This window comes from Aricia agestis, chromosome 21 (genome assembly GCF_905147365.1).
Source record: "Aricia agestis chromosome 21, ilAriAges1.1, whole genome shotgun sequence".
In the NCBI taxonomy this organism is placed as follows: Eukaryota; Metazoa; Arthropoda; class Insecta; order Lepidoptera; family Lycaenidae; genus Aricia; species Aricia agestis.
Window position 1 is genome coordinate 7,003,109 of NC_056426.1, and position 26,990 is coordinate 7,030,098.

At 35.4% G+C, this 26,990-nt stretch overlaps 2 protein-coding genes across 3 annotated transcripts in view; both read right to left on the minus strand.

The window, feature by feature from the left end:
- LOC121737583 (5-hydroxytryptamine receptor 1-like) overlaps window positions 1–26,990 on the minus strand; it is a 163,644-nt gene that overhangs the window by 106,031 nt on the left and 30,623 nt on the right. For both annotated transcript variants that reach the window (XM_042129242.1, XM_042129241.1), the window contains exon 2: window positions 26,690–26,727. The gene's annotated coding sequence lies outside the window, so the exon portion shown is untranslated. The remainder of the gene's footprint in view (window positions 1–26,689; window positions 26,728–26,990) is intronic.
- Window positions 9,948–14,155, minus strand: LOC121737885. The gene is made up of 5 exons (XM_042129617.1): window positions 13,969–14,155; window positions 11,619–11,714; window positions 11,300–11,386; window positions 10,647–11,217; window positions 9,948–10,016 (listed from the first exon to the last, which is right to left on the minus strand). Exons 1-5 carry the CDS (start codon window positions 14,091–14,093, stop codon window positions 9,948–9,950), a joined length of 948 nt encoding a protein of 315 aa, XP_041985551.1. The 5' UTR covers window positions 14,094–14,155.

A 26,990-nucleotide genomic window follows, 5' to 3' on the forward strand; every position in this document is an offset into this window, starting at 1 on the left:
AGTCGGTTTTACCCTTTTATGATATATTAGATGTAACTATTTTATAAATTATTTCAAGTATATTTTAATTGGTAAAATACTTCGATCACATATATAGCTATATATCTTTTTGTTCACGAAATTTATATCAATTTGAAGTCCTAATCTGAATCGCAAAAAAATTAAGTAAGTACTAGTAAGTATGATTAAAAAATACGACGAAACGTTTCGAGAACCTACCTACCTTGGTAGTGCCTTTGCGCGCTTCGCTTGACTCATCTTGGCGGGGGTACTCCCGTGCCCCCAGAAAAAAATTCTCTTTTCACCGCTCAAGCCAGTATAATACTCGTATATGAAATCCCCCAGAATCTGCTATTAACGATGATATTATACGTCGAAAAAGCTCTCGATTTTACGAGCTTCGACAGCGGAAAGCTCTTGCCTTATGGATGAGCTTTATTAGCGAGAGCAAAAGTCATAAGACACTTATCAGTTTAAGTGTAAAAGTTTTGTGGTATTAGGTATTAACTAGCGGGCCCGACGGACGTTGTCATGTTTGTCTTGATAGAAACTTAAAGATAGAAACTTATTGAATATAAGCTGAAAAAAACATTCAATGGAATATACATTCAATGTTTTGACGCTAGAGGTGGCACAGCACAGACAGTAAACAAAAAGTTTGTTCGACGATAGCTTTGTCCACACTGTGCCTTTTTCTGTTCGTCAAGGGCATGCGTTATAGCGCAGTCAACAGCGAACGTGAGGCATACCCGCGACGCATGCCCTCTGACCGTATCCAAAACTTCAAAAATGACAATATTGGCGTTGCGTTCTTTGACGCATTCAATTATTGAATGCGCCAATATGAAAGTTGATGACGAAAATTGAAGATGAATGTGCACAGTGTGGACATAGCTGATTAACAACGTTTCTGTCAATATTCTGATATGACGTGTGCAACATGTCGGATTTTGGTCGGAGTATTTACTGTTTGTGCTAATAGCGCCCTCTGCTCCGACCTTTGCATAATGTTCCTCACTGTAAAAATAATATATAGTTAGTATATTACGTCTTTTTAAAAGATACTCAATGTACAGTTTTTACTTCTCTACGATTTTATTATATTACTAGATGTCCCGCGCGGCTTCGCCCGCGTAAATTAGGAATTTTATGGAAACCGTACATTTTCCCATAAAAAATAGCTCTTATGTCCCTACTCCCTTCACTTGGTCTGCTCTATATCTGTGCCAAATATTGCCATAAAAATTGCTCCAGTAGTTCGTAATTTCTAATATTTCCCACGTTTTTCCCACATTTTCCTGAGTTTCTTCGGTCGCATTAGTCTTAGTGTGATAATATATAGCCTATAGTCTTACTCGATAAATTAGCTATCTAACACTGAAATAAGTTTCTAAATCGGACCAGTAGTTCCTGAGATAAGTGCGTTCAAGCAAACATACTCTTCAGGTTTATAATATAAAGTATAGATGTTTTTCAATTATCGCTTGACAAACTCGAGTCTCGATCTAAAAGACTGTGAAAAGTACCAATGACCGGGTCATTATAGGCCCATAAGTCATAAGTCATAACCATGGGACGATGTATGGTATATTAATATAGTAGTGATGATGATGATGATGAATGTAATTTGCATAGTAGCATATGCTTTCCGTTCTTAAAACAACGCCGAAACTCCTAAACTTGTATCTATTAAGAATCAGGAGTTCTCTCAGCACCTTCCGAACCACAGTATACCAGGTATACCTCGGTGCAAAATCTTACTTGTTGGTAGCATATGCTTAGAATACTTCTCACGAAACCGAAGTCACCACATGTTTCCATATAAATTTTGAGGAGTTCCCTCGATTACTTATGCATCCTTCATCATATCACCACTTTTGTGCATATAATACCAAATTTGGATGATAGCCTATATACCAAAAGAAAAATTTTGAAAATCGGTTCACAAACGGCGGAGTAATCGTTGAACATAAGAAAACGAACATAAAACCTCCCCCATTTTGAAAGTCGGTTAAAATTGTAGCCTATGTGTTATTCTGATGTATAAGCTATATTATTGTAAAGTTATATTAAAATCCGTTCAGTAGTTTTTGCGTGAAAGAGTAACAAACATCCATACATCCACACATCCAAACAAACTTTCGCCTTTATAATATTAGTAGGATTATATTAAAATCCGTTCAGTAGTTTTTTCGTGAAAGAGTAACAAACATCCACACATCCACACATCCATACATCCAAACAAACTTTCGCCTTTATAATATTAGTAGGATTATATTGTATGTACTAGGTATAGGTATAAAATCGTAGTAAAGTAAAAACTGCATATTGAATATTTTTTAAAAATACGTAATATACTTACTTGGGGCGTCTGTATGTATGTCCGGGTTAAACTCAAAAAGTACTGAATGGATTAACTTCTCTTAGTAATATTCATACTAAGAGGTGTCGACATATCATATAAGTGTCTTTTTTTTTATGAAATAAGGGGGCAAACGAGCAAACGGGTCACCTGATGGAAAGCAACTTCCGTCGCCCATGGACACTCGCAGCATCAGAAGAGCTGCATGTGCGTTGCCGGCCTTTTAAGAGGGAATAGGGTAATAGGGGAGGGTAGGGAAGGGAAGGGAATAGGGGAGGGTAGGAAAGGGAATAGGGTAGGGGATTGGGCCTCCGGTAAACTCACTCACTCGGCGAAACACAGCGCAAGCGCTGTTTCACGCCGGTTTTCTGTGAGAACGTGGTATTTATCCGGTCGAGCCGGCCCATTCGTGCCGAAGCATGGCTCTCCCACGTATAAGAGATGTCTATTCGGGCGTAATATATAATATATTATTATATAATCAACGGGCGCCATCATGCGGAATTCCCGCTGCGTATTTTCGGCCTAGTGTATTTAGACACTAAAGTCGCTGCAGTAGAGCCTTCACGCAGACAACTGTTGTTATAGTTATTTGTAAATGACCGAATAATAATTAAATCTATATCATTATTTCTTATGTTTCCATATGAGTGAATGAGATGGCGATATTCTGTATGGAAATAGAGTGAGACAGTTGGAACGTAAATAGATGGTAAAAAGCAAAACAACTATCTGTTCAGATTGCACAAATATTTAATATCGTCACTAAGTTAACGAAACTTAAAGTCAACTTAAAGTATTTGAACTCACTGACTTCTTCTGACCTACAGTTAAATAAATAAATAAATGTTGTTGCTATGCCTTATTTTCCTTGTCAGTTCCAAACATGTTTTGACACTGATAAAAATCTTATCTACAACGCCAACAATAAATGTATCAAATAGTACAAGTTTAATCTTATTTGTATAAATCAAACTTATAACACCCCTCTTTTTTGTCGGGGGTTAAAAAATAATATAAGTCAAGAGGATATGATGTTTAGCAGATTGCCTACTTTGTGAAGTGAATACTTCTTTTGTGGCGATGTGCACTTCTTTTGGCGTAAAATATGTAAAACTCATGTCGGGAATGTAAGAGCATGTGACCTGATCAAAAATATGTAAGACGCAGAGTCGACGTCCATCGTAGGAGAAGAAATAATATCGACCTTCTTTCTACTGCTAGGCAATATGTATGCCAGATCCTGCTGTTTCGTTTCTACTTCTGCATTTCGGGATTATCATTTTTCGTGGTGATAAAATAACTACAACGCTTACGATGATTAAATGATGGTAATTTTAGTTGTAACTTCGTGTTATAAGCGTTTTTGCAGCGGTTTTCTGTGTAGCCATTGTATATGCCTAGTGTTAAAATAAAATTAATGGGCAAATTCCGTAGAGGAATGCCTATATTTACATTTTAAGCACATCATTATAACGATTATGTAATAAATCATGACTGACATGTTCGTTATATTATAATATAACATACTACGAATAATAAATAATATGGAAGAGTAATTCTGAGTAAAAAAATCAGTCAAGTAGTAGTCGGACTCGCGCACAAAGGGTTCCGTACCATTATAGAGCGAAAATAGGCAAAAATGTAGTTATTTTGTATGAAAGTCCCATATTTTTTTTATTTTGATTTTATTATTAAAATTATTAAATTGGAAATACACAAAATATATTTTGTGAACATTTCAAGTGCCTACCGGTTGCCTTTATTGATATCATGCAAAAAATGGCAAAAAAATCACCTTTGTTGTATGAGTACCTCATAAATATTTCATTTATTTTGTTTTTAGTATATTTTTAAGTTATATCGGCAACAGAAATACATAATTTGTGAAAATTTCAACTTTCTTGCATTTACCGTTCTTGAGATAAAGTCTAGAGACAAATAGACGGACAGATCCGTACCGTTTTTACCCTTTGGATACGGAACCCTAATCTTTTTAGGGTATTTGTTGATGATAATACAAATTTGCCCCTTATTTCATAAAAAGTATGTTTTATTATTATAATAAATATACTTATTCAAAACAGGTGGTAGCTGCATATAGTATATACATTATACATCTATACTAATATTATAAATGCGAAAGTATCTCTGTCTGTCTGTCTGTCTGTCTGTCTGTCTGTCTGTCTGTCTGTCTCGCTTTCACGCCAAAACTACTGAACCGATTGCAATGAAATTTTGTACACAGTTATTCTAGAGTCTGAGAAAGGACATAGGCTACATTTTGATGTGGGAAAATATCTTATTTCCATGAAAATATCGATGAAAATTACTTCGCATTGCGCGTGGCCAGCGCACATCCCGGGGGTCCTGGGTTCGAGTCCCGCAGGCGGAACAAAAAGTTTTCAATGTTCCTGGGTCTTGGATGTGTATTAAAATAATATTTCAAAAATCTTAAATATATTTTAAGTATAATATTATAAAAAATCCAGAAATATATCGACGCGATGCAATGAACATTTTAGTTCTAATACGATTCAACAGATGGCGCTTTTTTTTACTTCGTTGTAACATAGAACTAATCATACTTATTAGTTATTATGTTTTTGTTTATAGTTTTTAATACGTTAGAATATTATGTTTAATAATATTATCACTTGCTATAATAATAATCAATCTATCTTATCTTATAGAAATCCTACTGCATTTCTAAGGAGTTCGAGTGTGTTGTGTTGGCCTATATTCCATCCAGAAAATATTTTTACATTTTAATTCTAATATATGAAAACAGATGGCGCTTTATTTTTTACTTCATTATTATAACAGAACTAATCATACCTACTTTATTATATATTATTGTTTTTATTCATAACTAGCTGTTGCCCGCGACTTCGTCCGCGTGGACTTTAGTTTATAGCGCGCGGTGTCAACAAAATGTGTGTCAAATTTAAAAACTTTTTAAAACCCTGGTAAGTGGTACCCCTCTTAGGGCCGCGCTACACCGGAATGGCAGCGCTGAAAGTGCTCGCCTCGCCGCTGCCATTCCGGTGTAGCGCGGCCCTTAATTAATCAAAATACCCAAAAAACAGCTGTGCAGTGTGCACATAATCTGTACTAATATTATGAATGCGAAAGTATCTCTGTCTGTCTGTCTGTCTGTCAGTCTCGCTTTCACGCCAAACGCCAAAACTACCGAACCGATTGTAATGAAATTTTGTATACTGATAGTCTAAAGCCTGAGAAAGGACATAGGCTACTTTTTTACTGGAAAAAAGGGTTGTAAGGGTCGTAAATTTGTTCAAAAAATTCATAATAGATGGCGCCGTGCGTCTTCTACATCGCGCTGACGCTTGCTCAAAAGTCTTTCTATAAGAGGTGGTATCATCTTACATTTAAGTCTCGATTTTTTTCGATTGTTATATCTATTCTACGGTATTAAATAACTCAGTACTTTATCTGTGCAGGCAGTGACGTAACCTTAAGACCAAATTTCACCAACGACTGTTAAAGTTAATGCTCGAATTAGTATCACGTTAGCTGTTTCGTTTTTCATATGAATGAAAGAGAAGACAGGATATTTTAACAAGCTGTTAACACTAACAGACGTTGGTGAAATTGGGGCTAAACCTATCAATGATAAATAGTTTATGGGTAAAGTTGTGTAATTGGGGGGCTAAATAAGCTTTAAAATTTGGCATAATATATAAAGTTTAACATACAAAAATGAAGTACTTATTGTTTGCACACTGCACAGCTGTATTGATTTAAGGGGTACCAGGGTTTTTTTATAAAAGCTTTTGACACCAATTTTGTTGACATCGCGCGCTATAAACTGAAGTCCACGCGGACGAAGTCGCGGGCAACAGCTAGTAATAATATAATCCATACCTAATTACCTACTTACATCAAAAGAAAATCACGTGTCGTGTCCAGGCGCGGTCGCAGCCTGAAATTTTGGGGGGGGGGTCACTCACTAGTCACTACACTAATATAGTATTTTGTTTTTATCTGCGCCCTCGGACGGTTCTGGGTTGACAGCTGTCTAAGTTCGGGCATAGTGGTGGTTAGGGGATAGAAAGAAATTTCCTTTTATTATTTGGCAAGATTTTGAGATTTTTCAATTGGACCTTAGATTTTGGGGGGGGGGTCATGTCACCCCCTTCGGACCGCGCCTGGTCGTGTCTGTGTAAACTGATTTATATGTTCGGTATTCATTTACCTAATAGGTAGGTATAACAGTTTCCGTATGTATATACCTTGCGTGGTATTTATACTTATTTGATTTTGACAACCCTATTTTCGGAATATCTGACAAGGTGTGGAATTGGTGTGGAATAAAGTCGACCTTCGGGCGGCGCCAGAGAGCTCAATGTCGGCTGCTCGCGTGCGGTCCGTTGTTAATAATACTTATGTAGGCACATAAAACGGCGGCATTTATGAACATCAGAGCAGTGAGACTTCTGTACTTGTACTATTATCTATTCTGTGCTAAAACTCGAAAACGGCTGAACGTATTGGGCTAATTTTAGTCTTAAAATATTTGTAGAAGTCCAGGGAAGGTTTTAAAGTGACACGAAGTTCACCGGGACAGCTAGTTAATAATATTGTTATAATGATAACTTAAAATAAGTTTAATCTATACGCTTGTTCTCGATAATCGAACCTTTTCACTTTTTTTCTGCAAATTTTGACTCAGTAGCTTAGGCCACAGAATAGATAATAGTAGGTACAAGAATAATTAAGCGATCATATTCGAAAAAAATAGTTTGTATAATATGCTATAAGTATGTTTTAGTAAACATTAGTAAGGATAAGGGTAGGCACTCAGGCTATTATTTATTCCGCAGTTCATAAACATCGGACGCCATTAACGTCAGCACTCACACCTGGGCCAAGTTAAAACACCTTGGAGACCTACAGACTGGATACTTTATAGCCAATATAGCGTCTTCAAGATTTTTAAAATAGTTAAAGGCGATTTCACAATTCACATTTAAAACTCGTTTTTGTTTCTAATGAATATCACAAGCTTCTCCTTAATCGCGATTAAGAAATCGAAGTTTACGTGACATCACGCGATTTTACATGTTTTCATTTTTTTTTCGGTGACCTTTCACGTTAATTTAAGACGAATATCTAAGCAAATGACCTTGGACGTTTGACGCGGAGCGCCATCTGTTTATGAATCAATGTAGCAGTAGGAGGTGTAGGTTGCCAAGCTTACGTTACATAATATTTCCGCTAGATGTAGCATTTAGCAATTTATTTTGCAGAGGTGGGCAGAGTAATAATAAACAGAGACTACTTGTTTTTTTTTCGAATTAATTAAATAAAATAAATATGTACATAGAATATTTTTTTATTTTATCCCCTTTTAACCCGTATTTTATGTATGTCCCGTATTATATGTATCTCGAATACGGCTCAAACGATTTTCATGATATTTGGAGTAGGGGAGGTTTCAGGGGAGAAGACGCGTAGATGAATGTTTCATTTTTTGCCACTGATATAGAAGTCTTTCAGCTTTTTCTACATTTTTGTTTCCCAGAATTCCTCATCACGATGGATTATTTCCGTTTTAACTGGAAAGTTTTTGCCAGACTATATACCAAAAATGCATTTTTTGCTTCTGGTTACATGAAGCTGGCCCTTTATTTGGTAGAACCATGCGTGGTTTTTATTTATTACAAAAAAATAAAAACCATATAGAAGTGCAATCCATATAGAAGTCTTTCAGCTTTTTCTCCATTTTTGTTTCCAAGAATTCCTCATCACGATAGATTATTTCCGTTTTAACTGGAATGTTTTTGGAAGACCATATACCAAAAATGCATTTTTTGCTTCTGGTTACATGAAGCTGGCCCTTTATTTGGTAGAACCATGCGTGGTTTTTATTTGTTACAAAAAAATAAAAACCATATAGAAGTGCAATCCATATAGAAGTCTTTCAGCTTTTTCTCCATTTTTGTTTCCCAGAATTCCTCATCACGATAGATTATTTCCGTTTTAACTGGAATGTTTTTGGAAGACCATATACCAAAAATGCATTTTTTGCTTCTGGTTACATGAAGCTGGCCCTGTATTTGGTAGAACCATGCGTGGTTTTTATTTATTTGTAACCCGCCTTTGGTTTTTTTTATAAAACGTTAATTGTTTATCATTTATGGCTTTTTCTACACCAACATTGTAACAACATTTTGGGCACTTTATTTCTACTATAGTGTCGTCATCTACAGTGCCATCTGGGGTTGCTCCAAAATATTGGACTTCCGGATATTGGACAGGACAGGAATTTTTGTATTCGAGTAAATTTGAGAATTATTAAGTTATTTTTTTTTCCTTTTGGGCAATGGGGCTTGTTGGCTTGAATGGTGGGGGACTAATTTTCTTTTTTGTGACTTTTTTTCATTTTTTCTTGTAATAGTCTCTGTTATATACTGTGGGTCCCTAATAGGTATTTTTCTCGGATATCTAGGATCCACTAATTCTGGCAGTATGCAATCCATATAGAAGTCTTTCAGCTTTTTCTCCATTTTTGTTTTCCAGAATACCTCATCGCGATGGATTATTTCCGTTTTAACTGGAAAGTTTTTGCCAGACCATATCCCAAAAATGCATTTTTTGCTTCTAGTTACATGAAGCTGGCCCTGTATTTGGTAGAACCATGCGTGGTTTTTATTAATTTGTAACCCGTCTTTGGTTTTTTTATAAAACGTTAATTTTTTATCATTTATGGCTTTTTCTACACCAACATTGTAACAACATTTTGGGCACTTTATTTCTACTATAGTGTCGTCATCTACAGTGCCATCTGGGGTTGCACCAAAATATTGGATTTCCGGGTCTATATATAAGCCACATGGCTCTATTTTGACATTTGCCTCCACCGCTAGCTGCTGTAGGGCAACTTTTTCATATTGTCGACCATGTTTAATAGACGCCACATGTTCAATTGATTTTTTGTAAAGAATATCCTTGACCATATTTTGACAACTAATGTCAAGGCGCCTTTTTACAACCCTACCAAAGTTAGAGGCAGTTAAGAGGTTGCGACGCAGCTCTAACCACTCTGAACTCCCACTCTGCAACACAGTTTCTCTGGCAATTCTCTGTCTTTCCTCGGCATTTCTCTCTAAATTCTGTAAAAATACTCTTTTTGAATCCTCCAGCATATCTTCAGTCATATCCGGTTTTGAGCAATTTTCCCCATAGTTTTTTCCATCTTGGGTCTGAAACAGTCTCCTCTTTTTTCTCAAATATTTCTGAGTCAGATTCCGACTCTTCATTCGTTTTTCTTCGTTCCTTTTAATTTCGTTGCGTGGACTTTTTCCAACAATTGATTTATGCAGAACGGATAAAGGTTTTTGAGTATTGAATGACACAGCTGCTACATTACATCGCATTTGGTACTGGAATCTGCGGCTAAAGTTTATGCGCTTGCCTCCTACAAATTTTGCTACCAAGCTATGATATCTCTCTACAGAGTTGCTGTCTACATCCAAGATTAAGCTTCTTGCATGGGCTGCGAGTTGAGCTATAATTTGCTTAATTTTCAACCAAATGCTGTTAGAAAAAATTTCCTTATCTATTGCCTCTTCTTCACCTTTGGTACAAAAATATTCTTTACATTTGTCGTGGCGTCCGAATGCGTGATCTGGTGCAGTTATAATATCTTGATAAAGACCCGTAATATTATTTGTATTTTTGTATTGTTGGATGGCTTTGGTAATTACTTTTCTGGTGCCTAATATTCGTGATTTCGTAATAGTTTTTCTGTATTTAAGAGAATACTTGGTATCTGTACTTAGTGCTGAAAATTTATTACAAAAATTTCTTAGTAAATGATTCCGGCATTCTACTTTTTCAACGGTATAATTTTCATAAGGTCTAGATTGAAGTATTTTTGAATACGTGTTGGCGTCCCCGTCCGATATTAAACGTCCATATATTATATTGTGCATTTCAATACTTTTTTTAAACCCTTCCACCAAGATTTCAGACTCCATTCCTGTAGACGCTCCTAAAAGAAAAAAACTAAAATTCGTTTTGTTTTGTTATTAATCATAAAAAAGGGATAACCGTTACTTATACCTCAGTCAGAGTAATATAATAATACCTAATATACATAGAAAACAGTTAGGGAAATAAAGGGTACTAGGTGTCAAAGAAAAAAGCTAGTAAATAAGACTAAGTTACCAGAATAATTTTTGTAGCACGTGTGATCTTTTGCCTCTTTACCCTTGTTCTGAGCTAGGGCACAAATACAGCAATATTTATTTCTTACTGCCATATAAAGAATTTTATTCGTTCTTTTTCCTAATATAGCTGCTGCACCCGAAAGAGACGAATAATTTTTTCTATAAGATCGTTTCGCGTAGCACCCGTCCGCTATGACATCTATTACTGGGATTCCATTACAATTAAGCCTACCCTCCTCAATGGCTAAACGACGCTCTTCTTCACCAGCTTCTGTCATTGATTTTAGTAATTCAACTTCCCATTTTTTATGAACAACTTCCAGTTTTGCAGAAAACAACTGATTATTCATAGGAGGTATTCCCAAAGAAGCAGTTATTTCGGTTAGCTGGCTGTATCCACACCCAGTAGCCACTGTACCCGCCACTGCAGCGGTATTAAGATCCATATCATCAACTGGGTTATCGTTGTATATTAAAAAAGATAAATCACACATTTTGCATTTTATGTTGAATTTAGAAGTGAAACCCATGCGTGTTTCTGAAACTATTTCCATTGACTTTAAACCGCAGTCAAGAGGACCATGAGATGATATTTCTTGAAGTTGTTTAAAAAATTGATACATATTTATTATTCTTCTTCCAAACTTATTTGTGCCTCTGGAAAAAATAAATTTTGTTTTATACTAAAAATACTCCTGTATAGTAAAAAAGTTAAACTAATAATAGTAATGTGTCTTACTGGGCACCACATTCTGTGTTTTTTGATGTTTTCTCAAATTCACATTCAAGGCCAGCAAATGTATTTTCTCCAGTGTTGTGTTTGTCCCTGTAAAAACAGTAAGTAATGTATGTTAAAATAAAATTATTATTATAAAAACAAAGAACCCGACTGAATGAACTAAAAAGGCAAAAACAATAATTACTTTACATTACACGTAGTCGGAGGCAATATTGTGCTGACAAAAAAAAATACTACTACTCTCTCCAGTCTGGCTTTTTGTTTTTAATATAATCAATAATTAATATTTACGTTAAAAGATAATAATAATATTTCTTACTGGACATTTGAATCCGTGTTATCATTAATCTGATGTAATGACTCTTCTAAATTTTGTCCTTCGGTTGCATCAATTTCAACTATCCTACCTTGGATCCTACAGGATTACAAAAATAAAAATTTTGTGAATAAAAACAATTTGAAAATCAATGCATTGTCTGATGCGTATACACATGAAGGTATATTAAATGATGATGAAATGTATTTTGCGCTGTAGCTAATAGTGAACAATATCGCGTAACAACGGTCCGGCGCATTATAGCACGAAAGTAAATTTCGCTAGTCCCAAAAATGTTTTTGATGATTATTGATTACTTAAAAATTAAATACAATTCTAATATTTCCTTTAGTTAATCTTTTATATAGTGTGTGATTGTAGTAGTGCAAGTTATTGAATGATAGTAACTCAATAAGTGTAACAGATATTTGTTGAAAAACCCAGAAAAATTCATAATTTCGAAAAATGAAACTATAGAGTCAAAATAAGTGAATCGTGTTTTCCGTTAGGCAAGTATCAGATTAATATACAATCATTAAATAAATCTCAATTTCATTTGTGTTTCATCGTCTTCCGGGATCGTAATACTTATTAGAAAACACAGCAAAAAAAAGGGAGCTCGGTCTTAATGCCAAATTACAGCTTTGTAAGTCCTATAGTCTTTGAGCAAGACTGCGGACAGACAGACAGACAGACGGACAGACCGAAATTATAAGGGTTCCTTGTTGACTACAGAACCCTAAAAAGTTCATTAAAAGTATTTTTTTTAAATTTTACGGCTTCCTTTAACAATACTGAACCTTCCCTGAAGCTATGGCATATTATCTCCATGTATGGCAAACATTTTTTAAACATCCTATAGTTATGTAGGTATAATAGTGTAACAGTAAAAAATAATTGTTTGAAGTCTCTGTGATAAACTATTCTGTATGCTATACATTTACGTAACAATTTACATTACAATGTCCGATAAATAATAGACTGTTGTAAATGCATCTGATGATCACTTGATCATAATATTATTATGTTTTCTGTACGGCAGAATTTTATTAGCGAATTGTGCTGTAACTATAGTACGTCAAGTGTAGTGAAAGCTTGTAATGTACCCACTAATCACATACAATAATAAAGGTTATGTGATATTAGGCACAAAATAGACGATAATTCAGCATTACATGCGTTATGTGCTGCCATACACTAGGGTTGCTGATTCCTCTTCCTCTTCCTCATAATGAGGAAGTTCCGCAATATTTTGGGTTCCTCAACCGTTACCGCATCCTCATAAATAAAAATACAAAACTCCTCTTCCGCTATCGCTTCCTCAAAATTTAAGAGGAATTTATGAGGAATTTCACTGCGCATGCGCGTCGCGTATCCGATCGGCAACGCACACGCCAGAGCGCGATGCTGGACCGTACGGGCGAGCGAGACCTCCCCTCTCGCCACCCGCGCTGTTCCTTGCTTGTTTGTTTTAATTTGACATACCTATTAGCAAGCGTTGTTTTGTTTACGCGTGTACGCAGCTACGCACGCATTGCGAATAATCTAATAATTTGATTTATTTTATCGAAAATGGTCCCAGCCTTCAAAGCCAGCCAGAAAATGGTTCAATCAGGTGTTCCCAGCCTTTTTTCTCCACTGCCCACTTTGAGAACAAAATATGTTTTAGCGCCCCCATTGTTTTACGGTTCACCTACTTTCTTTTCCTAATTTAAAGTAAAGGGCATTTGCCACAAATTTGTCGTTAATATTAGCCCCCCCAGCCTCTACAAAACGCCGCCATTTTTTCTGAGTCCCACACTACCCCCCTTTAGATTCAGCGCCCACAAGGGGGCGTTATTGCCCACATTGAGACGCTGTACTATATGGACGTACTTCCTCTTCCGCTTCCTCATCCGCTTCCTCATCCGCATCCTCTTCCTCAAAAAAATATCCTCTTCCTCATCCGCATCCTCTAAATTTGCGCGTGACAATTCCTCTTTCTCCTCCTCTTCCTCATAATCACTTCCTCAACAACCCTACCATGCACGCATGATCGTTTATTGTATTGATTGATGTGAATGACATGCAAACTACGTGCTGTACATTGATTGACCAGTTCTTTAATTTTTCGTCCTGCAATATGTACATTACATGCACGCATGTTCGTTTCGCAATCGACATGTCATGCAACATTCAACAAGCCCCAAGCGATGCGACCGCGATAACAATAAAAATCTATTGTGTCTCGTTATTTCCACGATCGAGGGATATACTGTCACGTAGATCATGATAGATCGATGCATGTCATGCTGAATTACCGTCTGGGAGCACTATAATATTATATTTAAAAAGTAGGTACTTAGGTACTTACTTTTCAATATCATTTGGTTTGGCTTGTTTTGCTTTTTTTGCCTGATATGCAAGACGAGATCTTCTTTTATTTAGCAACTTCAATGATCGTTTGTTACTTTGTTTCGGAATATTTTTATTACCCATGTTTTCACCTTGTTTCACAGCTCACCAAAAGAAGAAATAATATATTTTTCACTTTTTTCAAAATCGAAAAGTGCAAACTGTTAAAACTTAAAGCCGGTAAATTGTCAAAGTGAGACTAATCAAAAGAAGAGCATGCACTGCTTGTGCCGTGTGCGCGGAACGGCAACGTTGTACATATTATCTCGAGTTGACAACGACGCATTCTGTAACTAATTTACGCCTGTTAAATTTTATGAGCAAATGCTTTACTACATTTACTAGTGGAGTGTGATTTACAGTAGGCACTAAAGAGTTTGATGATAAAACTTCTATTTTGCAATACTGTTTATCGCAAATGGTTCGCGATCAACAAGATAAAAAATATAGAAACATGTATGCAAAGATTCATTATAAACGGATTAGCTAAACCAAAAAAAAAACCCATCCTAAAATATACATCTTACGCGATTTAAAAATATATTTTCTGATAACTGAATAAAGATCACCAAAAATATCGTTCACGACAATATATTTCAAGATACACTTTCTAATTACACAAAACTTCTGTATTTCCCGATCTGTAATTTAGCTGTAAAACATCGCCAAAAAGACGTCTAAAACGCATTTTGCTTTACTATTCACCTTAACAACAAAATAGCTAGAGATGATACATAAACGAACTAAGCGCATCCGTCAAAACTTGACATTTCTTTCGCATATTGTTCTTAGTTTCTCTTAGTTTCGCCAATACACTAAACTGACAGGATTGTTTGGACAGCAATGCATAAGGCTGCCTTCACAATAAGTCGCGAGAAGTGCGGCAGCCGCGAACTAAATGTGAAGGCAGTCTTAACTCAATACGAGTTACTTAGAACGCGTTTGGTTTATGTTGGTGAAATACAATTCGGTGTTATAAACGTGTTTAATGTTTATACGTTAAAAAGCCGGTTTAGTGTGTGCTGAACGCGTTCAAATTCTTCGGTGAAATGACCCCTAAAACTTTAATTATTGGCAATAGAATTCATATTTTAAAAATTCCTATTATTATGGGTTATTTAAAATAAAAAATCGAGGCTACCAATAATAATAACTAACCAATAACCAGGCGTTTTTCCTCTTATATAATATATTATGGCCGCGCGCGGATCTGGTCCACATAAAGATTAAAGTTAATATACCTAGCGGAATAGAGCAACAATCTCGAGATGTCAAACGAAACCAAAATTGGTTTTCATCTGTGTGAAAAATATGTGTACGTCACCGACCACACAACCACGGTGGTTGTGTGGTCGGTGGTGTACGTATACGCTTACACAAGCATGATTGAACATGAATTCTAAGAGATTAAATTGTCAACGTGCGACACGTGCCGACTGGACGTCAAAAAAAAAGTGCTGCTGTCATGTATCACACGTCTCTTTTTACCACGCAGTGTTACTGATAGTGATATCTCTCTTGCTCAGGCCTTTGTTTCTCTATTCCGCTAGGTATATTAACTTTATGGGTCCACATTAAAGAATCCTGCATCCTATCATTTGAAATGCAACCCTAGTTTGCCCTGTTTGTTTTGAATTTTAAAATTCCATTCAAATAGACTTGGAGCACGTAGTCGTCGTGCATCGCATCGCCAAATCGGAATGTGACCTGACTCTTACCTATCTCTAATCAAATTCATAAAGTCAGTCAGAGTGTTCATAATATTTGCGTAGTCCTTAGATAAATGATTGGTCTCGCGCGTGCGCTCGACTAGATACCGCGCTGTATAGAAAACACAGATTCCCGAATGCGGCACCTGAATAGTGTAGTGTGTGTAAAACAATGCACATATATTGTTGTGCGCGTAGATAATCGGGTTGCCAGATACGTGACTGGGGCCCAATCAATGGGGAAAAATTAGTTGCTGTGGTCTTGTAATTTATTATTATTGTATAGTAAGTGCTGATTTTTCAATCACCAGATAAACTTTACCATTGGAATAAAGTCCATTCGAAAAGAATGCGATAAAATAACAACGTTGTTTAGGTCAACGAAATATAATGGGTACAATATTGATGAGAAAACAATACAAAAACAATGGTAGGAAGTTTAACGAAAGTTAAGAATGAGTCATAAAAAAGCAAATGTTAAATTTGTTTTCTCATTTGTTACTGTATTGTGTACTTACATAAAATATAAACTGTATTTAAGATTTTTATTATAATATGATACTCATAATTCATTTTTATTAATACACATTCATGATCCAGGAACTTTGAAAACTTTTTGTTCCGTTGGCGGGATTCGAACCAGCTACCCTAGCTAGAGATTTTAATGCGCTCATCCACTCAGCCACTATGTATATATAAAAAAATAAGATATAATAAATAAATAAATAAAAATCACAATCTCAGAAAAATTTGGGAATTTTTAGTTTATGGTAATTGGCAACACTGAATTATTTTTCTGTGTTTATGACGATTTATACAATGTATAATATTTACTGATGGTATGTGATGCCAGTACCTTTCTTGTTTCTTGTAGTGTTATTATTGCATAGTCTCACTACGCAAACTGGCATTTTGCTACGGACGTAACTTAAAATTTCGAAAATTATCGACACATCTACCTCACCCGAAGCTTGCGGCGCGACTGGCGCGCTTACGCCTTATCAGGCGTATGATTTGTTGCCGCATTTTTCAAGTACTCCGACGGTATCTAGTCATAGCGCGAGCGCGAGACCAATCATTCATCTAGGGCGTAGTCGTTACTTGATTGTAGCCATGAATAAAAACGTCGTTTGACGCCTCGACACGCGTTATTTACTCTTCAAATTACGACGTGACGTCACACTTCCCTAATAAAGACGTGGCATAGATCAGTAGAGGTATAGACGAACAATTTTTACTAAAGAGTACAGGACAGAATGACAAATCTGTGCAAACCTAGGCTTGCATTTGCACAAAATGCACAGTTCCTACGTTATCAACAACGAAGTTGCTGGCAAAAGCCAGTCCAATAGCTAAAATCTTTGCATTTATAATTGATACTAGCTGCCCCGGCAAACGTTTTTTTGCCATAAAAAGTATTTCGCCCATATTCTTTTATTGAAGTGACTAAATAAGTATGTCACCATGGCAACGTCCATCGCCATCCCGTCGCACAAACAATGGTCGCCGTCAGTCTCGAGTTCTAATAATTTACTATTATTTATTCAACAATTAATGCACTTATCAATATAAAAAGTACCTACCCAGTAGCCGATTCTCAGACCCACTGAATATGCATATAGGTTAAAATCAGTAAAGCTGTTTCGGAGGAGTGCGCGGCCTAACATTGTGACACGAGAATTTTATTTATAAGATGATGTAAGATGGAACGGAATACGGATAAGGGATGTAAAGGCCTTATTATCAAGAAAACATAACACAATATTATATTTTGATGCACTAGTCCACTATAACTCTGGATCGAACCTGCACTTATCACTCGACCCATTAGTGCACAGCGTATTTCTAGAACATTCATAAGGAAGTCTGTATAATATAGCCTATGTCCACGGCCGCATATTGAGATGGTAATGCACTCGTGACATGGGTGTTGCAAGGCTTAAGGACAATAGAAAATTGTTATTGTTGTACAAACAATTATGTTGGAAATGGTGATCAGGAAATAAAACAATATGTCGTTTGTGGGGATGTACCAAACACCTTGGTTATGAAAGTAATAATTATAATATTTTCTGCGATGTAACCGTGCTACCGCCATAAAGGGGGTGACAGACGTGCGAGTAAGTACGCGGACTTATGGCTCGATGATCTTAATCACCTGTGATGAAGATGTAACAGACAGACAGACACACTTTCGCATTTGTAATATTAGTATGCATATAGATGTTTCATTTCAGCTTTTGAATGATATTCTGCTGCAATGAAAATAATTTACTAGGGGCCTGTTTCACCACTTCCTGATAAGGCTATCCACCAATTAACTTGACAGATCAAGTATGGAGAATCTGTCAAAAAAGTTGTGAATAGCCTATTAGGCACTTTATCAGAAAGTGGTGAAGCAGGCCTTTAAAGTTAGTTTTTATTATTCGTAGCTTAAGGTGACGCCGCGTTAAAGTAAAAAATCGTTTTGGATAATATATTTTAGTTCGCTTTTTTTCTATGAGAGGCCGGGCCGGCAAAGCCAGCAAGAAATGGAAAGGGCGTAAGCAACAAAATGGTTTTTGTCGCGTAATTTAAAAACCATAAATATATTTCATATAAGCTATGGCAAATTAAAGTGTATGCTTGAACTAATCAATGTTCAAATTTTGGAAGGTTAAGAGGATACACCAGGGGCGAGAGAAATTGAAAATAGGTATTTGAAAATGTATTGCTGTTTCACCAATCTCAAGTCTCCCACCGCAGAGCGCGATAGAGACAACATGACAAAAGTTCTAATAAAAGAACAGAAAATCTTCGATTCGTTGTCCGCTGATTCCTTCTCCAAAACTTAACCGATTTAAGTACTTTTTTCATTAAGAATTAAAGCAAGACTTGATCTGTGTTCCTATGTTTTTTTTTTTTTTTTGTATATTTTAGCCAGTTTAGTTTTCTGGGTGTTTGAACACAGGGGAAAATCTTGCCATTTTTTTGGGTTTTATAATACATAAGGACATGCTAATAGTGGCCATAGATATTCAGGAAAAAAAATCATAACTCTACTGGCATTATCCAGGGAGGAAACAGGGGACAACTTTTGTATGGAAAAACGGCGGTGTGGAGTCCTCTTAAATCACTCTCCTCTGTTGGCAAAATTAGAATCCCTGTTTTTATAGAGGTCTTTTTGATTAATTATTCTGTGTTATAAAAGTTGACCAATCGTGTTATGTTATGGGTAATTCAAACATATAGACATGATGAGTAATTAAATACTGACAATGAACTTTAATTTCTTAGCTTTAGTCATTGTTGAGAAAAATATCGCTGCAGCCAAATTATCAAGACGTCCGCGTCACCCTAAAGTAGTCATTTTAAACCTATTGTTGATGATGATGATACAACAACAAGTGTCGTGCATGTTTACTTCAGGTGAATACAAATATCTAACGTCATGTTTGCCTCTACCGGATGTAAGACAGTGAGCACATTGACCGACAGAACCGCGCGGCCAAAACACAGCCTTATCAAATGATTTTAAAGCTTTTTTCTTAATGTTTTCTAAGTATTTTAACTTGATGAAGCACAAACATGGTTATTGTTATTATGCGCAATATAATAAAGCGCCTGTAAGCTATGCTCTACAAACATTTATTTGTCTTTGGTTGATCATTTTAAAATTTAAAATAGGCATTAGATTAATTTTCTTTTATTTATGTATCACTTTGTGTTTTTTTTTTAAATATTTGATATATATTTTTTTATGAAATAAGGGGGCAAATGAGCAAACGGGACACCTGAAGGAAAGCAACTTCCGTCGCCCATAGACACTCGCAGCATCAGAAGAGCTGCAGGTGCGTTGCCGGCCTTTTAAGAGGGAATAGGGTAATAGGGGAGGGTAGGGAATTAGGGAATAGGTTAGGGGATTGGGTCTCCGGTAAACTCACTCACGTTTTCTGTGAGAACGTGGTATTTCTCCGGTCGAGCCGACCCATTCGTGCCGAAGCATGGCTCTCCCACTTATATGAATGTATGGAAAATCTCATTTTTAGATCAATTTTTATATCTTAAAAAAGTTTGCGCATTAATTTATTCTTAGATGTTACCTAGATTCCTCGCGTTCCGCCCCTCAGTGTGAAAGCCCTTAATCCAGCACGTACGGGGCGTCTGAACTCATTCCCGTATCCACTAGGTGTGTCTCAAATATATTCCCTATTCCGCCAGTACACTTAAACAGCCGTACAAATGCAAATACGATTGTGGATGAAAAGGAAAATTTCTGTAAAGCGAAGAGATTCTTATGCTAGACTCTAGAGGTACAGCTTGTCAAAATGCATAATTTTTATTCACATGTACACTACAAATAATAAAAACTAAGGAAAAGTAACTCCGTCAAAAAATATACTCCACAATACTTGTCAAAAAAGTGTACCTTAGGTACACATTTCAATACATTTGCAATATTTAGGCGACCTTGAGCGGTACTAGGCTGACGTTACATGACAGATCAAAAGGAACCAAATTTAAGAGGATTCCACACCGCCCTTTTTTCCATACAAACGTTGTCCCCTGTTTCCTCCCTGGATAATGCTAGTAGAGTTATAATTTTTTTTCTTGAATATCTACGGCCACTAATACAATGTCCCTATGTTTTCTTTTTTTTCATAATTTAATTATTAAATAAGATATGAACGTTCAAAAACCCAAAAAAATGGCCAGATTTTCCACTGTGTTCAAACGTCCAGAAAACAGATTTGGCTAGATTATACAAAAAAAGCAAAACATAGGAACACAGCTCAAGCCTTTTTTTAATCTTTAATGAAAAAAGTACTTAAATCGGTTAAGTTTTGGAGAAGGAATCAGGGGACAACGAATCGTTGATTTTCTGGATTTTCTGCAGTTGTCTTTATCGCGTTCTGCGGTATAGGCTTGAGGTAAGGGAGACAGCTATAGATATTACACGTACTTTTTTTTCATTTCTCTAGCCCCTGTTGTATCCTCTTAAAACGGTAATAGCAGAGTAGACAGAATGATGATGTTGAAATTTTTAAATTTGTCGTATTATGACGAAAATCGTCGCTAGGGTTGTTAACATGTTACCTACGAATTTAAAACTATGACATATTCGCTGGACGTATTCCTCTTTGGTCGTATTGTTGTTTGTGTTTTGGCACATGCGATTAAAATTGACAGTATCCTATTTTGAAATCTTTATTTTAAATATTTAAAAATAAATTATATCAGCCAGCGCGAGGCACATTCCGTTCATAATCCTAGTGAAACCCGACGAATTTGACAGATATTGAAACCTTATAAAACAGATATTGTGGTAATAGTATGGGAGTTACGATTCCTTAGTTTTTATTATTCGTAGCATGTACAAAATAATATATACAAAGTAAGCCAGTTTTTATTTTCATAAGTGAACTAAAACCAGTTATATTTAAGTTAATATAACATATTAACTTAAATATAACTGGTTAATATGGTTCACTTCTGAAAATAAAAACTGGATTACTTTGTACCTATGTAGGTATGTGATATTTTACTATTCAAGTAATATTAATTACTTACTATGTAAAATTTTACTTAAAAATATTTCACTTAAAAATGTTTTACCGTATAGAACGGAGGTAAAATATTTGTAATTTGCTAATTTTCCATTTAATTTTTAAAAACTTTATTATACTTAAGTACATAAAAATACTATAAAAAAATAATTAGCGAAATCAGTTCAGCCGTTCTCAAGATATGCGCTTACAATACACATTTAGTGAATTATTTTTATATTTAACTAGCTGACTCGGCAAACGTTGTTTTGCCATATAAATTATTTCTAGTAAGTATCAATAAAAAAATCGGCCAAGTGCGAGTCGGACTCGCGCACGAAGGGTTCCGTACCGTTGTTATATTATACACAGAAAAAACAGTATTCTCCGAATAAGAAAAATAATCTTGCATGAAAGCAATTTGCATTAAGTCAAGATTATGGTTGCCTCATATATAGTGAAACTAATATTTTCTTACGCTAAAAAAATAATAATCTTAAACTGATATTTGAAGTAATCTTGAATTAAGACAATTTCCGATTGATTTAATATAATACGTTTTCTACCAAGAATTATTAGAATTCTTAATGTAAGTTGATAATTCTCTTGATGCAAGCTTAGGATGTATTTTCATTTTAAGAAAATATTGATTTCAATCAAATAAGAAATCACTTTATTAGAAATAATATATGCTTAATTTAAATACATATTTTTTTCTGTCAACAATAATAAATCTAGCTTGAACACTAACTTTACTTATTTAAAGTAGTGTTTATTTTAATATTAGAAAATTATATACTTAGACCAATAACTAATATTTTATATTTTAATTTATGCAACCTACGATAAAGAATAACTTTTCTTGTTTCGGGAAAAATATTTCTTGGTCTAATATTATTTACTTTCTTTCAATAAAAGTTTTAAATGCTTGTGTTAAGTGGTTTTAATGTCTTAAAGGTACTATTAATAAAGGCCTATTTAAACCGGAGCGGTATCCGCTACCGCCGTGGGTAGCGGTATCCCGATGGGTACGCGATTAACGCGCTAATAAAAAACGCGATTAAGGCGATAATCACGTACCCATCGGGATACCGCTACCCACGGCGGCGGCGGATACCGCTCCGGTTTGAATAGGCCTTAATACGGCTCAGAAACTCCCAATAGTCCAATGGAAGTTCTGGAGGCGTTTTCTGAAAGGTAAATAAAAGACAACATACAAGGAACAACAGAAAAGCATATCAAATAGTGGTTTCTAAAACAAAATGAAGAGATGTTAATCGTATAAAAATTTATTTACTTACATAAAAGACAAAAATTTTGACAAAAAAATTGTTTGTGAGTTTCATAAAATTTCAAAATACTGTTTCCTCCAACTGTTGTTTGTAATAAGGTATGTAAGTCAAAGTCTGGAAAATATCTTGTAATCAGTACATTTGTTGTGGTAACTTCCTGAGATTCAGAACAGCAAGAGGACGTAGGTTTTGTAAAGTCTGTTTCACTCAATGACTCTGAACACTCAGTAAATGACTCTGTAGGTGCCTGAAAACATAAAATATGTGTGTAATGCACAGTGGCTAAATCATGTACTCACATAAGTTTACCCTAAATAACTAGTACCTATAGATTGTCTTCATTGGCAAAGTTATTAAACAAATTATGAATGTATTTTTAAACATAGTGTGACTAAAGAGCTTTAATATTCATTATACATCCTGCTGCATACAAAAAAGAATAAACGCTGCCCAGTTGCAGATGCAGAAGTGCACAGCACAGTGCAAATGCCAATGGATTTCACTTACATGAGCTGTGATAATTTCAGCTAGCTTTATCCGGGTCCCAAGATGAGGGCAGAGTTCCTTGAGGTGCTCTGGAATGAGTTTGTAGAATAACTCTGTTGTTATGCCATTTGCTGCAATGTAGAACCGAAATGATACATTTAAGTAATCTATGACTTAGCTTAACGTACTCAACATGGATATGATTTTTGATGAATTTTTGCATGGGTGGGTGGCACTTCAACAATACTATAATCAAAGGCTGGCCAGTAAAATCAATGCATACTTACACACAAAAACTTCTATTACTTCTGGAGAAATATTATTTGCCTCGAGGAGAGTAACTACGTTGTTATTTTCGTTAGTTTCAAACTGCACAAACAGGTTTAAACTTGTTTAGCTTGCTTTAGCATGGCGCGCGCGCACTATCGTGGCGTCGCGTCGGTAGACTCGGTAGTCAATAGTCATACATAACTCATACCAAAAAAAATATAGGTAGACTAGAAGTAACTTGTCATTAAATTAAAATATTTTTAACTTTTTCTTAAACTATATGTATTTGAAACAAGGTAATAATAAAATTTTAAGGCAAAACAGGATTTTACTAAAAACAAGATTTTATGTCATTAGTTTAAGATATATTTTTTTAAATTGCTCTAGATATGATTCAAGGTAATAATTTCTTCATTGGATGAAATGTTTCATTGTGTTAAATAAACTTACAGTTTGAAATAAGTATTTCATTGTATCAGAGCAATAAAATTTGAACTTCTTAGGTTAATTTTACTTATTCTTCAATTAATTTTTTTTTCCTTGATTGTAAAATTGCAACAAGAAAATATTTTTTTCATTTCGAGACTGCCATTATTTAAAGATGAATAAACATTACTTGTATTAACACAATTTTCCTTAAAATAACTTAATATGTCAAGAAAACTATTTTTCTTGATTCGAGAAATCCTTTTTATCTGTGTAGACGAAAAATAGGACAAAAATTGTGTTTTTGTATGGGAGCCCCCCAATAAATATTTATTTTATTTAAATATTAAGTATTTAAGTAGCCATATTATAACAGCTAAGGCCTTTATGAAGATTTCAAGTGCCTAGCTGTTGCCATTATTGATTACGAGCAAAAAAGACCAAAAAATAACGTTTGTTGTATGGGAGCCCCCCTTTAAATATTAATTTTATTTTGTTTTTAGTATTTGTTGTTCTAGCGGCAACAGAAATACACAATCTGTGAAAATTTCAGAAGTCTAGCTATAGCGGTTTTTGAGTTACAGCCTGGAGACAGACAGACAGTCAGACAGACGGACAGACATCGAAGTCACAGTAATAGGGTCCCGTTTTTACTCTTTGGGTACGGAACCCTAAAAAGAAGATAAAAATCCTCAACCTCAACCCTAACAAATGTACATAATAAACAAAATTTTATTAAAATCGGTTTAGTCGTTTTAGAGGAGTCCGCGCATTTTATAATATATTAAAAAGACGTTAACAAAAGTCAGCCATTTTGTACTAAATATAGACCATAATTGTATAAATAGAAGCATTATTCTATTCTCATCGTGAAACGCTATAGAAAGCCACAGGAAATTAAAAACCTTATCTGATATGAGTTTCTTGGTAAATTGAAAGCATTTTGATTAAAAAACCTATACTTAGTACAAATGTAACTTAACAAGTAACAAAATTTAAACAAAATTACAGTTTGTAAATATATGCGCCGTACGTATCTTTTAAATTATATGAAAGTATAATATAAAGTTGTACGTGGGAGAGCCATGCTTCGGCACGAATGGGCCGGCTCGACCGGAGAAATACCACGTTCTCACAGAAAACCAGCGTGAAACAGCGCTTGCGCTGTGTTTCGCCGAGTGAGTGAGTTTACCCAATCCCCTACCCTATTCCCTTTCCTACCTTCCCCTATTCCCTTCCCTTCCCATCCCTACCCTCCCCTATTACCCTATTCCCTCTTCAAAGACCGGCAACGCACCTGCAGCTCTTCTGATGCTGCGAGTATCCATGGGCGACGGAAGTTGCTTTCCATCAGGTGACCCGTTTGCTCGTTTGCCCCCTTATTTCATAAAAAAAATGATAGTATAATGGTGGCCATACACCATCCTTCCTATCGTCCAATCGGCATGACGCTGCCGATTAGATCAGTTAGAACTGACCGTGTTTGGGAGTGGATTGGCATGACTGATGGTGTATATATAGTGGGAGGGGATTGGCATGACTCATGTCAATCCACTCCCACACAGTTCTAACTGATCCAAATTCCGATTGGACGATAGGGAGGATGGTGTATGGCCAGCATTAGGGTGTGTCTATGTATTCCTTATATTGATTTAACTGTGAAAGTAGCAGCTGAAAGAGCAATTTTTGCGATTTGTATGGGCAAGCGCCCCGATGCCATTTGCTCATACAAAAGTTACATTCAGTGCTGCTATTTTCACAATCACTATAAACAGGGGACTCATACACACCCTAAAGTATTAATACTTTTCTGTATAAACGAAAAACAATTACACAGGGTGTCGCTAAAACACTCATTGAAATAAAATTTTCGTAACCAAATTCGCCAATTCACCAATACATATTATTATACGGAACCTTATAACCCAGAATATCGGAACCACTTAAAATCATATTCACGTCTTTCGCACAAAAATATTTTCAATATAAGACGCTCACATGAATCAATCATACTGGGCCTTACTCAAAGGAATACATTTATACTTAAGAGCTTTGGAAAATTTTGTTTATCTTGTGTTTATTTAGATTTTTCTGAAGACCATGCTTGGTCAGTATTTTCAATGATATCTTAACATAATATACAGTTACTTTTAAAGGGTTGATTAGGCAAAAAAAAAATTAAAATACAAAAAATATAGCGTTCTATATTATAAAGTCCCTTATTTTACAGAGCTTACGTTTAAAACTTAAGGTTTTTAGTAAAAAAAGATAGTACTTATTAATATATTTATTTATTATAATCAGCTGTGTGAGTTTAAGGTTACCTTTTCAGGCATGAGTATAATTAATTTCGGAACGAAGTTCCTTATCGCGCGTTGCGAAAGGTGTTAATATATTATTATCAGATGTGTGAGTTTATGGTTACCTTTACAGGCATGAGTATGATTTCTTAATTTTGGAACGAAGTTCCTTATCGCGCGTTGCGAAATGTGGCTAGACGTAAAAAATTAAGACCAAAAAGTTGTAACAACACTTTTTGCCACAGACATAGATCAAGATAGATGCCACATATGTATGTACTTAGCTTCGGGGGGACATGCGGTATCTATCGTGCTTTTTGCTATATTATGTAGTTGTAAGCCGTGCGGTAGCGCGTGTTTCTCTCTCTCTGTCTCTCTAGAATCTCCATGAGAACACTAATGGCAATAAAAAATCGAGTTTTGTATCGAGTGATAAGCATCGCATAGCTTCTGAGATTAGCAGACAAGGATACTTGAGTGATATAGAGTTTGTTCCGAAATATTACCCAGTCCAAGTATTAGTCAGGAACTTAACCTATAGATTATTTCTGTAATATTTTAGTGACGATCCGGGCGCCCTTGATAATATTATCATGTACACGCTTTTATCTTAATTAGCGTCTGTAGCATTAAAACGCAATCAACAATAATTATTATTATCAAAGTACATACCTCAGCAGTCAGCTGTAACGTTTTCTCCAATTAAATTTCTGTAACAAATAAAACATATTTTGTTAATTTTTTTATTCTATAATAATAGCTATGAGCGTGTCTGGAGACGACTTATAGGAGGACGACGTCATAAGTAGGTACTGGCCAGTAGACTGGGTAATATTTCGCAACCTACGCATTTTTATATGGGCGACGATGCACGTCTTGTATATTATAACGTGTCATTATGTGTCTTTATGTCCCCATCACTCCCTAGTTGTGTTTTACTAATTTAAGAGTTCACATTTAGTTTACAAGCATT

Excerpts from the sequence above, each read along its gene's own strand:
- LOC121737885 (XM_042129617.1), bottom strand. The coding sequence starts at position 14,093 with ATGGGTAATAAAAATATTCCGAAACAAAGTAACAAACGATCATTGAAG. Across the intron at positions 11,387-11,618 it reads AACACGGATTCAAATGTCCA|GGACAAACACAACACTGGAG; the intron begins GTAAGAAATATT and ends CTGTTTTTACAG. Across the intron at positions 10,017-10,646 it reads ATAAAATTCTTTATATGGCA|ATCACGCATTCGGACGCCAC; the intron begins GTAAGAAATAAA and ends TAACTGCACCAG.